The sequence below is a fragment of the Equus quagga genome, chromosome 5 (assembly GCF_021613505.1).
Source record: "Equus quagga isolate Etosha38 chromosome 5, UCLA_HA_Equagga_1.0, whole genome shotgun sequence".
Classification (NCBI taxonomy): Eukaryota; Metazoa; Chordata; class Mammalia; order Perissodactyla; family Equidae; genus Equus; species Equus quagga.
Genome location: NC_060271.1, coordinates 10,309,071 through 10,320,971, shown reverse-complemented (window position 1 = coordinate 10,320,971; position 11,901 = coordinate 10,309,071). Strand labels below are relative to the sequence as shown.

Here is an 11,901-nt window from a genome sequence, read left to right as displayed (position 1 = left end):
TAGTACTGATAGCAGTAGTAGCACTGGCAGTAGTAGTAGTGGTAGTAGTAGTAGCAGTAGTGGTGGTATTAGTGGTAGTAGTAGTAGCAGTAGCACCAGTAGTAGTGGTAGTAGTGGTGGTAGTAGTAGCAGCAGTAATAGTGGTAGTAGTAGCAGTGGTAGTAGAAGTAGTAGTAGCCTTAGCAGTGGCAGTAGTAGCAGTAGCACCAGCAGCAACAGTAGCCACAGCAGCAGCAACAATTGTTGTTTTTATTGTTATAAGAAAAATGATATAATTGCCTTGGGCTCTGAAAAAGAATTTGGCCTCCAAGAAAGGACTGGAAATGAAGCAAATCTACCTCATCCATCTCTCCATGGAGAGTGGGGCCTTGAAGCCCATCCGGGACTTCTGACTCCAAGTGCAAGCACTCTACCACGCTGTGTGGCCTTTCATACTGAGTTGGGACTTAATTCTGTGGGTAAGGGGGCCATGGAAGTCTGAGCAGTGGACTGTCTCAGAGAGGTCCATGCTTTGGGAAGGTAAGTCTGTAATTAGGCCCCAGACATTAGGATAAACTCCAGAAGGACCTTTGGATTTGGGCTTCAGTCCTTCTTCTATTCTGCTTCAGTTAGAGAGCCTCTGACATGTCTGGAACTGTGTTAGGGCTACGAGAGGTATGGAGATGAATAAAACCCAATTCTGCTCTCAAAGAAACTGATTGACAGTGGGAAGGTGACGATCATGTGAGTGAAATCACTGATAATTAGATAAAGAAGCAAAGTGTCTTGGGGGATACAAGAAAAGGATGCATGGGGTCGGGGTGTTTGAGCTAAGTCTTGACTAAAAGAAGGATTTTCTTAGGTAAGAAGAGTAGAGATGGTAGATGGATATGAGAGACGCTGAGCAGGCAGAACCAGCGGGAAGTGGCAGCTGATCAGAAGGGAGGTGTGAAGGGCACAGAAGTGGAATGATATCCAGGCTCCTGCTCACAAAATTTGAAAGAGGTGCCAGAAACGTGGGGTCCTGTTTTACAGAGATCCTGGAAGCTCCTCGAGAGAGAGAGAGAGAGTGGGTTAGCAGGAGAGCATCTGGAGGCAGGAGGTCAATGAGGGGCCGTTACAGCAGTCCAGGTAGGAGACGATGGGGGGAGTGAATAGAAGGGAGAGATTGGAAAAGGCAGAGGAAGGAAGACGCACAACAATTCTTCCAGTAAATATTATCTCCTCACTTTAAAGATGAGGAAAGTAAACTCTGCTTTACATGATTCACAAGAGAAAAATAGCAAGTGCTGGAGCCTAGATTGAAACTCTGGTCCATCTGACTTCAAAGCCAGTCCATTAAACTGCTTGAAGACAGACATATCACCAAGGCAGAAGGAAGGGGCCATGGTGACTGGCTGGCTGTGTCGGGGGAGGGAGAGGAGGGCATTATGACAAGAGGAAGTTTTCTAGCCTCGGCAACTAGGTGGAAAAAGAAGACATCAACCAAGGCAGCTGATGCCAGGGAAAGCAGCAGATGTGGAGTAAAGATCGACATGGGGTCAGACAAAAATAGATCCCAGGTCTTTGGGGGTCAAGCAACTTTTAAGCATTAGGAGCCATATGAGGCATCATAGCAGTGACCTTCTGAATTGAGGAGGCTGAGCACTGAGGTTTGGGGTTGAACCGAGATGCAGTGGGGTGCGGCAGAGTCGCGTTTGTGCCTAGGTCCTGTCCCAGTTACCCACCAGCTGTGGACCACGGGCAGCGGACTGAAGTGCACCGATCTCTGTTTCCTCATCTGCAAAAGGGAGACGATAAGTCCTGTCCAGCCTGCCCCTGAGTCCAGTGAGAGTAGGGAGAGCTGACAGAGATGCGCGTGCCCCAGGGAGGCCCTGAGTTTCAGCGGCAGGGTGTATGGCCGTGAAAACTTCATAGAGACGACCCCTGAGAAGTCGCATGCCGACCAAAAATGACATAGGAAGAGCACCTCATAAATCCTAAGATTTTTGTGTTGTTTTAATAAAACACAGTGTCTTGGAGAATCTATACCCCCTTCTCTCTTTAGTCTTGTCATTTCTGCCTCAGTTAGGGTGTGGCGCACACCGTGTCCAGCACCACCTTCCCACCTGTTCAGAGCCCCAACTTGCAAAGCCTCTTTCCTCTCCCTCAAGGGTCCAGGGCTTTTGGACCACGCCCCCCCTGCCCACACACACACAATTGTTCACTCCACACTCACTGAGCACACACTCTGCCACATGATCTGTGTTAAGTGCTGAGGCCACGATGATGAATAAGACCTAGCTCCTTGCCCCGTCTCTCAGTGTGACTGTCGTTTTTCTGGACACTTCTCTCACTCCTGTCCTCTAATCAGTAAGGGGATGTACTTCTGTCTGTACTTCATCTGAGAGTGAAAAAGCCTTTGCTTCAAGAAAAGGGAATTCTAACCCTAGCAAGCAGGTGAGAGGTGGGCAGGGGCTGGGGTGGTTTGGGGAAAGAGTTCTACTCTCTGCCAGGTATTCCCTAGATGTTGTTATATGTTTTTGAACAGCGTTAATGGAGGAATAATTGATATACAAAAACTGCACGTATTAGTGTATACAATCTGATGAGTTTGCACATTTGCAAATGCCTGTGAAACCATCACCATAATCAAGGTAACAGACACAGCCATCACCTCCAAGTTTCCTTGTGTTTCCCTTTTATTTTGTCTTTGTTTGTGTTGTTACAAGAGCACTTACCATGAGATCTGCCCTCTTGACAAGTGTTTCAGTGCACTACACAACATTAACTCAGCACCATGCTAGACGTAGATGTTATTATACTTAATCCTCACAATAACTGTGGGAGGTAGGTATTATTGTTCTCATTTTATAGATGAAGATTCTGAGGCTTAGAGAGGTTAAACTCTGCCCAGAGCCATACAGCTAGTTAACAGAAGAGCTGGGATTTCTGGTTTGTTTGACTTTTTAAAGCCAGGCTATTCCTATTACGTTATAATGTCCCCCTATTCCACCTGCCGTGGTGGCCCCTTGGCTGGGCTGAGTCACAAGGGAGAGGACCTCTAACCTTTGTGCCCTCAAAGTGCTCAGGAGGCGGGGCTCAGAGGACGAATACTGAACAAGAACTGAGAGGCACAGTGGGCTCAGCTCACACACTCCAGAAGGAGGACGGGATATGGAACCTGGACTAGATCACCTGCCTGGGGTCAGAAACCCAGAGGGGCCAGGATGGGCCCTGCGATGACTACCTGGCTGAGTTTCCAGGGGCCCTGGAAGATCTAGAAGCCTCTGCGTGTCAAGTGATAAATGGGCTCCTCGCCCCATGCCTACCCTGCTGGAGTGCCCAGCAGGGACTCAGACAGGTGCGTGGCAATGAGAGCTGGGAAGAAGGCAGGGTTTCAGCAGCAGGTGCTAGAAAGTCCTGCAATCCTTACACATACGCCAACCTGGAAACTTACACGCTCCCTTCGCCTCCCCCTGACCCCCCACTACCTCTAAGTCATGCCATTGTTTACTTGTTATTCTGCTTTCACCTGTATCCTGTTTTTGACCTGATTTTACCTGGAGACAAATGGAGAGGGCCCAGTGTAGAGCAGTGGAAAGGGAGCTGGATTTGAATCCAGGTTCTCACTAGCCATACAAACGTGAACAAAGGATTTTACCTCTACGGGTCTCAATTTTCTCACCTGGGAAATGGAGAAAATGATACTCACCTCAAGGAACTGCTGGGAATATCAAATAAGGCAACGGATGCAAAGGCATCGAGCACAATTCCTGGCACACAGTAAACGTTCCATAAATATTTGTAAATGTATGAATTGATGCTCAACCAATGTTGGTCACTCTAGACTTCCAGGGTTGGCACTGCTCTTACTGCTTAGAAAACTAGTTGGGGTGCTCTCAGGCAAGTCTCGGGTGTGTTACTGAATTACAGGGAAAGGATAAAGCTCACCCCGTGCCCCTCCCCGCATTCAAAGGCAGTCGGGAAAGCTCCCCCTGCTGCTGCAAAGACCCCGCCTCTGCTCTGGGCATCAGCACAAAGAATCTGGGTGGCCTCCAGCTTGTCCTTCACATCTTTTGAGGGTAAGCAGACCGTTAGTCCTGTCTCTGAGCCTCTGGACTGATGCTGAGCAAAACTGGCACTGCTTATGGAGAGTTGTGTGAGAGCCAGGCAGAGGCCCAGAGCATCCCTCCCCCTTCCCCCCTTCATTTTTGCATAGTCGTCTCTCGCTCTCCTCAGAACGCTGGTTTGGTAGCTGGTTCTACCCACTTGCGGCTCCATCCTGAGGAGGAAGCGGGCAGGGAAGAGAAGGGGCTAGAGCGCCCCCTGCTGGAGCTGGGTGGGCTCGTAGCTTCTGGCTGGTTCATCTGCTGGGTTGGTGCTGTTCTCCACCTCAGGGCTAAAACCCTTCCCTCTAACTTGAGAACATAGGTATAACCTGGTCCAGGAAAGCCAGAGGAGTCGCTGAGCAGGCCGAGTCCACGGGAAGGTCCATTGGCAACCCCTGGTCTCCTGGCCTGCCCTTTCTTCTCTGCTCTGCCAATAAAGAGAAGCAGACGGTTCTATTGCAAACACACCCTACGGTCTGCCTTATAGCCATGTATTTTTTCCTCTTAAGGAATGCTAAATGTTAGCACAGTCCATATGCTGTAATTCAGAGACCTTTACTGTCACTTGTTTACTGTTAAATGATACTTTTTATACTGTACACCCCATTCTCCGACATCAGGAATGTACCCTCCTGCCTCACGTCATTTCTCTCCAGAGTTATGGACTAGTAGGTGATGCCACAGAGCATCCAGCATCCTCCTAGAAAAGGAATCCCCTCTATTTCCTCCATGACAGATATTCATTCAGATTCTGCTTGTATACCTCTGGTGTTGGGGAGCTCACTGTCTCCCAAGGGAGCCCATCCAGTGGTTGGCAACTCCATTCACTAGAAAGTTTTCCTCATTTTTGAGTTGAAATCTGTCTCACCGAGACTACCTCCCTGGATTTGGTTCATACTTTTGGCAAAACAGAACAAGTTTACTTCTTTTGGACAAAAAGAATGTCAAAGATGTCCTTTCAACATTTTAGAGATTATGACCTTGTTTTGCTACCCCGCCCCCTTATTTTTAATCTCAGGGATGAACAGCGCCAGTCTCCTTATCTGCTTCTGGTGTGAAATGGTTTGCAGACAACTTACCATCCGGGTCACATACCAAAATAACATAGCTGTCATTCATCGGGCACCTTTGCTGACACTTCCCTTATCTAAGTTCATTAAACCTACGTAACCACTGTGAGGAGGTAGACAGCACTAATACCACCTTATAGGTGACGAAACTAAGATTCAGGGAGGTTAAAGAAGTTGCCCAAGATCGCACAGGTGTTAAGAGACAGAACCAGGGTTTGAATGCAGAATTGGAACCCAGAGTTGCCTGGCTCTCAGTCTGTCCTCTTAAACCACCAGCATGCCTGCTGCTTGTGTGGCCTGGGATCCAACTAACCAATGCAATCTTCAGAAAGTGGAGCCTAGATATGGTCACAATGTTACGGAAGTGATCTGACCAGGGAAAAATAGTTCTGGACGATCATCTCTCTTCTTTTACGCAAACTGATGCTGACTCAAGAGATGCTATAATTTCTGAAAGGCCTTCCACACGGTGGGCTCACACTGAGCGGGCTGCAGTCAACTAAACTCCCCAGCACTCTGACACGGGAACTACTGGAAAGTCAAGTCTTGACTGTTCTTCTTTATCTTGATGACAGACTCCCTGACAGCAAAGTGAGGGTTACACCGCATTTGGGTTGGCTGGTTGGTTCTGGAGAGAGCGAGAGACCTCAAGGGAAAGGTGCCAAGAAAGCTCAGAGGAACAGAAGAGCTGCATAAACCACTTTATTTGTGCTCCTCTGGGCAACGAGAACCCAGGAGAGAAACTGTATACACAACACAAAATTTGTAGCCAACTAACATATGGTTCTTTGTTATCATTTCTGATAACCAATAAGCAAAGGGAAAATAAGCTTTGCTCTCCATTTTTGCAGCACACTTTGAAAATCTTCAACCCAGAGCAAAAGAATGCTTACTGGAGCTACTTGTGCTAACGGCCCTCTCTCCTTGTGCCTGCCTTCCTCTCCCTATCTCCTAATCCTCATTTCTGGGAGGTCATTTCAATTAGCAGGCTGTCATGGTGACTCAGCCTGCCGCTTCACAGGCGGGAAGGGAGCGGTCTCCCCCGGACCCATTCATCATACGAATGCACTTCACTCTTTAGAAAAATGCACAACGTTCAGCTCCCTCACCTTGGGAATTGCTGCTGCTGTTGCTTTATTTTATCATCCCTGCCTGCCTTGAGGGGCCTCCTTTTGTCGTTTTCATCTTCTTACCTGGCAGTCAGCCTGCCCCGGTTATAGATTATCCGTGCCCACCAATTCAGTGGCCAGGCTTGATCCCTGACACCGGGCTCTGGAGATCTTAACCATGAGGGACCTTTTGGAAAGAGTAACCAATACACTTTGTCTTTGGAGCTACTGTTTCAATTCAGCTACCCAGGTCATCGGGAAATAGCTCTCAGAGCAGTTTTCTGAAGTTGCATGCTGGGATTTGAGGGCGGCAGGAAGCGTGCAGCTCATAGATAGAGTGTATGTCTGAGACCACTTTGATTTCAAAAATTCTGTCCCATTGTTCCCAACAGTACATTTGTCTTTGGGTTTTATGTGTTGTTGCTGTTGTCTGGGATCAGCAAATATAGAGAGTGCATTTCTAAAACTGTAAACAACCATGGCCTATTCTAAAAGGTAACCATCCGTAGTAACTATACAACTTTAAAAGGTAAAGGGGCTTTGAAAGCACTGACCTGAGATGTGTCAAACCTCTCAAAAGGGATGTGTAGGGTTTCTTCTTTCTGTGAGCATCTCTGTGTTGTGGAAAATAGCATCTGTACTCGCCTGGTCTGAATCTCCTATTTCGTTCCTGAGTCTTAAGCTGAAGGCTCACAATTGATTTTCCATTGGTAAAAGGGAAAATCAATGATGAATTTCTCATTTTTTTCCTTCCCCTTCACTAGCTTATTCGTTATCCCACAACCCTTGGAAACTAGGGAAGGGTGATTAATTTCATGCCCCAGCAGAAAATGCACACTCCTGCCTCCACAAGACCTGACTAGACTCTGTGCCCCTAAAAAGAGTTTGAAGGGTCTCTGTGGTTCACTGAGCTCTTCTTGTCCCCTTTGCCGTTGGGGTAGTTGCTGGCCGAGCCCCGCAGGAGTGGGTACTTGTAGGGAGGGGGTTTTTCTTTCCTGCAAAGGGGAGATAACAGAAAGAGAGAAGAAAGGCAGCACATATACACACTGTATTGAAATCATTTGTGTGCATGTCTATCTCCCCCACTGGACTTCGACCTCCTAGGAACAGAGGCCTGGTCTTCCTCTTCTCTGTTTTGGGAACCCAGCCCAGGGCCTGGTTCAAAGCAGGTACCATGGCTCAATGAAAAGTCATTCATAGTTAGATGGATGGAGGGATACATTGTATCATTCTGGTTCTGGAGAAAACCTAACTGTCCTACAGTGACAACTCTCCTACCTTTCCACCTTGATTCTCATTCAACCCATTTCACGATGGGATGGAGGTGGACGCATAGAAGAGGTATAATTTAGGAGGGCCTGGGACCTCATTCCCTTCATAACCATCATGGGATCCAGAGTCCCCTTTATATCCCTCAGGATAGCTGAATTATCCATTTCATGATGGGTCTGTCTCCCCTACAAGTTGGGCTCTCAGAAGGCAGAGATGTGTCTGGTTCATCTCTGTGTCCCAGCACCCAGCACCCAATGCAACACTCTTAAACTTCTCTTCAGTAATTGTCCACTGCTTGTTGTGCTCACACACTAGACTACGAACTCCTCGTGGGCAGGGACCATGTTTTATCCATTTTCGCAGTTCCCCTCATACAGGGCCTCGTTTGTTATGTTGCTGACTGATACAGCGATGTGCCATTCATTCGTGCATTGGACTAAGATTCATTTGCAGTGGAAAGAGTGGGCTGTAGAGCCAGAGAGAGCTCCACTGAATGCCAGGTCAGCTACGTACGAGATGCGACCTTGGGCAAGTTATTTAACTTCTCTGAGCTTCATTTGTGAAACAAGGGTAAAATATTCCAGTCTTGCAGGAGTGTTGTGAGGTTAAGTGAGATAACATGAGTAAATGCACCTCGTGTCTTCCCTCGCCTACTGTAACTTGCAAAGGCCTGGTGCTAGGTGCCAGGTGCGGTCCAATGGACTCTGGAGGTGACAAAGATGAGTCAGCACTGGTGCTGTCCTCAGGTTGCTGACAGCTTAGTAGAGGAGGGAGTTGCACAAAATAACTACACAAAATAATAAAGAACGACAATGCACGGCAGAAAGAGGCAAATGCCATAAATTTGGGTCTCTGTTGGGCTGTTTGAATTAGGATTGAAGAAGTGACTCTTGAATTGACCAAGGGTCACTTCTCGTAGGCCATCGTGCTCTGACCTCGGAGTACCCATTCTCCTTCATGTTGATGAGTCATGAATAAGGAAGAGATGGAATAAGGAAGAAGTGGCAGCACACAAAAGGGACACCTTCCCTGACATCTCTACCCCGCCAGGCGACCTCGCTGCCCGAAAGGCCCTCACTCACTGAGGGGCTTGGAGTGCTGCTTACAGGCAAAATGATCTCGAAGAAGTCCCCTGCCTTCTCTGAGCCTCCATTTCTTCATTTCTAAAATAGGGAGAAGAGCCATGTCCTTCCTGCTCGAAGGATCTGGTAAATGGGGGTTGAGGAAGAGCTCTGCAGATTACAAGGTGCCATTCACATGTCATTGATGAGTGTGGTTCTTAACACCCAAAGGGAGCATGGGAAATAAGACGGGTATGTTGTTATGGGGGTAGAGGGAGGTGTGCAAGCTCAGGTAAGGCCACAGGTCGGGCAGCCCTAAGCAGACGGCGGCACGGGGAGGAGATGCGCAGGGCCAGGGAGGGGTGTGACTGTGCAGGTGGCCAGTGGCATAGAAGGCAAAGAGCCTCTGTCCTAAAGATGGGCCCCGAGGGAGTGAGGCACTGGAGGGTGCGCCTCCCCCGGCTCCGCCCTCCTTGACCTTTCCAGACTTGCCTCCTTTGGGAAGCCAACTTCCCAGAAAACAAGGCTCTCCCTTCTGGAGGCTCCCGCAGCACTTTGTGCCTCACCCCTCAGCACACCACTTTCTAAGTACTTCTTTGCCCGTCTGTTCCTCTCAGGAGACTACGAGTCTCATGCACTTGATTTTTCTCTGTAATTCCTGAGTGAAGCACCTGCAGGAGGCGCCTGAGCAGTGTTTGAGGAGCAGAAATGAACTTTTAGTCTCATCTTTACTATCTGGATTGCTCTACACATCCCGGCCTTGTCATTGCCTTGGAACGCGTCTTTTTAGGTCCTGCTTCCTGTCTTCCGCATCCTATCCCCAACATGGAACACCCTCTGTCCCCTTTCTATTTCATCCGTTTGAATGCCACGTGTCCTTTAAAACCAAGGTCAACCCCACTTCCTCCCTGAAGCCTTCCTGGGGTACTCCTGCCGGCCTCCGGATGCTTGCCAGATGGTGTGGGAGCGCAATTTCTGGTTGAGCATCACGTTTCTTTTCTACAACATGAGGGGTTGAAGTAGATGATTCTTAGGAGCTCCGTCAGTTCTACCATTTTATAATTCATACACTCAGAGGTTATTTAGGACAATCCATGCTAAGCCCTGCACAGGGCATGAAGGATACGGGAGTGACTAAGTTAGTTCCTCAAGGAGCAACCTGTCCAGTGCAGAAGCCGGAGAGGCAAAGATGCCCTGACAATACACCCCAGGACGGACCACGCTACAGGTGTGTGCAAACGCGGTTAGGAACCCAGCAGAGAGGAAGTAGCCCTATCTCAGGTGGAGAACAGGTGCAGTGAAACAGAGGTGTGACCTGTGGGCTGGGCTTGGAAAGATAAATAAGAGCTCACATCTTGAGTCAAAAAAGGAGAACATTCCAGGAAGAGGGAAAAGGACAGACAAAGACATGGAGGCATGAAGAGAGCTGACTTGTTCAGCTGAAGCATGGGGAGTGAAGTGGTCAATAACAGGCGGGGTGGAGAGGGTGCTCACAAGGGGCAGGGGTGTGCGAAGAGGCTGTAAATGAAATTTTAAATGGAGGCCAGGGCTTTGAATAGCAAGAAGAGGAATTAGCACATTATCGTGATGGTAATGGGGAGCCATAGAAGGTTTTTGAGAGAGGGTGTAATCTGATGCATAGTTGAGCACTTATTATACACTATTTGGTATTGCTTGTTATCTTTGCTTGTGTACATGCTTTTCTCCTCCATAAATTTGGGCTTCTGATGGGCAGGGGCTATCTATGTTCCTCCAGCACTCAGTGCAGGGCCTGGCACATGGTGGGCTACAGTGTGTTGAGTAGCTGATGAGCACCCCCTTACACACACACACATCATAACCCCACCATGGAGCCGGTCCTCCCAGCCTGTCACTGAGCTTGAGCCTACCTCACACTCGGAGCCAGCCCACCCTCCACACTCAGGCTCTGTCTCCTCACAGAGCCTCGGCTGGCCCCTTCATTTTTCCTGTCTAATTTTTCTCCACATTGATGTGCACAGAGCTTTAGCCCTGTGACTGTGTCACTGTGGTCCAGATAAGCGTGGGGCCTCAGCTCTGGCCATCAATGCCATCTCCCTAGCCTCTGCTCTCAGGCCCCCTGCAGCCCTCCCTGGGGACCCTCTCTGAAGGATGGCCTGGAACCCAGGGATGCGACAGGCTCTTGCCAGCACATGGGTAGCAACCGACATCTTATAATAATCCCAGAGATGAGAGAAAACAAAGATTAATTTTGAGTCAAAACATGTAATTTTCCTCTAAAACCAGAACCACTCTTTCAGTTACGCTATTTGATGCTTGGGTGGGAAATAATACAAAAAAGGGAAGTATTCAAACCCCAAACCAGAGCCTCGTGGCCTGTTGGGAATTCATTTTCCAAGAGCTGCTGACCAACTGAGAGCCAAGCAGTATCGTAGTTTGTGCGGGTGGAGAGGGGTTTATTTTGTTTTTCTTAACTTAAGAGTGGGTACGTTTACCTCAAGTCCTCAAGGCTGGGAACTCCGAAGAGTGAGCTCTCCAGCACTTGTCCGAAGAGAGCCCCAAAGCTCGGAGCAATGACGCCCATGAGGAGTGGCAGTCAGAGCCCTGAGAACCCCCTGCACCTTTAGACCCCATTTCGGGTCCCTGACTCCCCCCATCTCGAAGAACTCTTCCCTGACTGGTGCTGAGAACCCCAGGCTGGGGACGTGGGGCCTGGGTGCTTGTCCTGCCTCTGACCAGCCTCGTTGGCTCCTGGGCCTCCACTTCCTCATCTGTGCCATGAGGAGGGCCCTGGATGACGGCGGAAGGCTCCCGCGCGTCTGCACCATTTCATCAGTCTACGACAGTGCACCAGGCAAGAAAGAAGTGGTAAAGGATCAAGATAATTCTATTCAGGGTGACAGAGGACCTGAAAGAGACAATCCCCAAATTAACCTGAAACGAGATTCTAAGAATTCTTTTGAGTTTTATAAAGCTTTACATTTTTAAGAACTTTAACCAATCAAGAATGACTTCTAATAATGACCTGAGAGCACTTTCCTCCAGGGGTGAGCTCCTCAAAGGCAGGGTCATGCCACGATAGCTCCTCCTTCCCCCAGGGGCCTGGCATAAAGTGCTGTTTTTCCTAAGTGAATGAACGAATGTATAGATGCGTGCTTGCTCAGCACAGTCTAGGCTGCTCTGTGGGAGCCCAGAGAGGAAACAGATGGGATCCCCCTGATGGAGCTGCCAATCCACCAGGATGAGGGAGCACAATGACCCCAGAGGGCTGGTGAACAATCTGAGACAGGACGTGAGTCAGATACATTGTCTAAATGTAGGCTCTACGTGGAGTCTCAGA

The 11,901-nt window shown here is 48.8% G+C and overlaps 1 protein-coding gene across 4 annotated transcripts in view; it reads right to left on the bottom strand.

Moving 5' to 3' along the window:
* The window catches only part of AGBL4 (AGBL carboxypeptidase 4), a 1,241,053-nt gene that overhangs the window by 36,061 nt on the left and 1,193,091 nt on the right, over nucleotides 1-11,901 (bottom strand). Inside the window, exon 13 of one of the 4 annotated variants that reach the window (XM_046660685.1) lies at nucleotides 4,795-7,244. The exons of the other annotated variants lie outside the window; for them this stretch is intronic. Within the exon in view, the coding sequence (XP_046516641.1) occupies nucleotides 7,124-7,244 (121 nt within the window). The 3' untranslated portion in view covers nucleotides 4,795-7,123. Of the gene's footprint in view, nucleotides 1-4,794; nucleotides 7,245-11,901 lie in introns of those variants that run through there. 4 annotated transcript variants of the gene reach the window in all.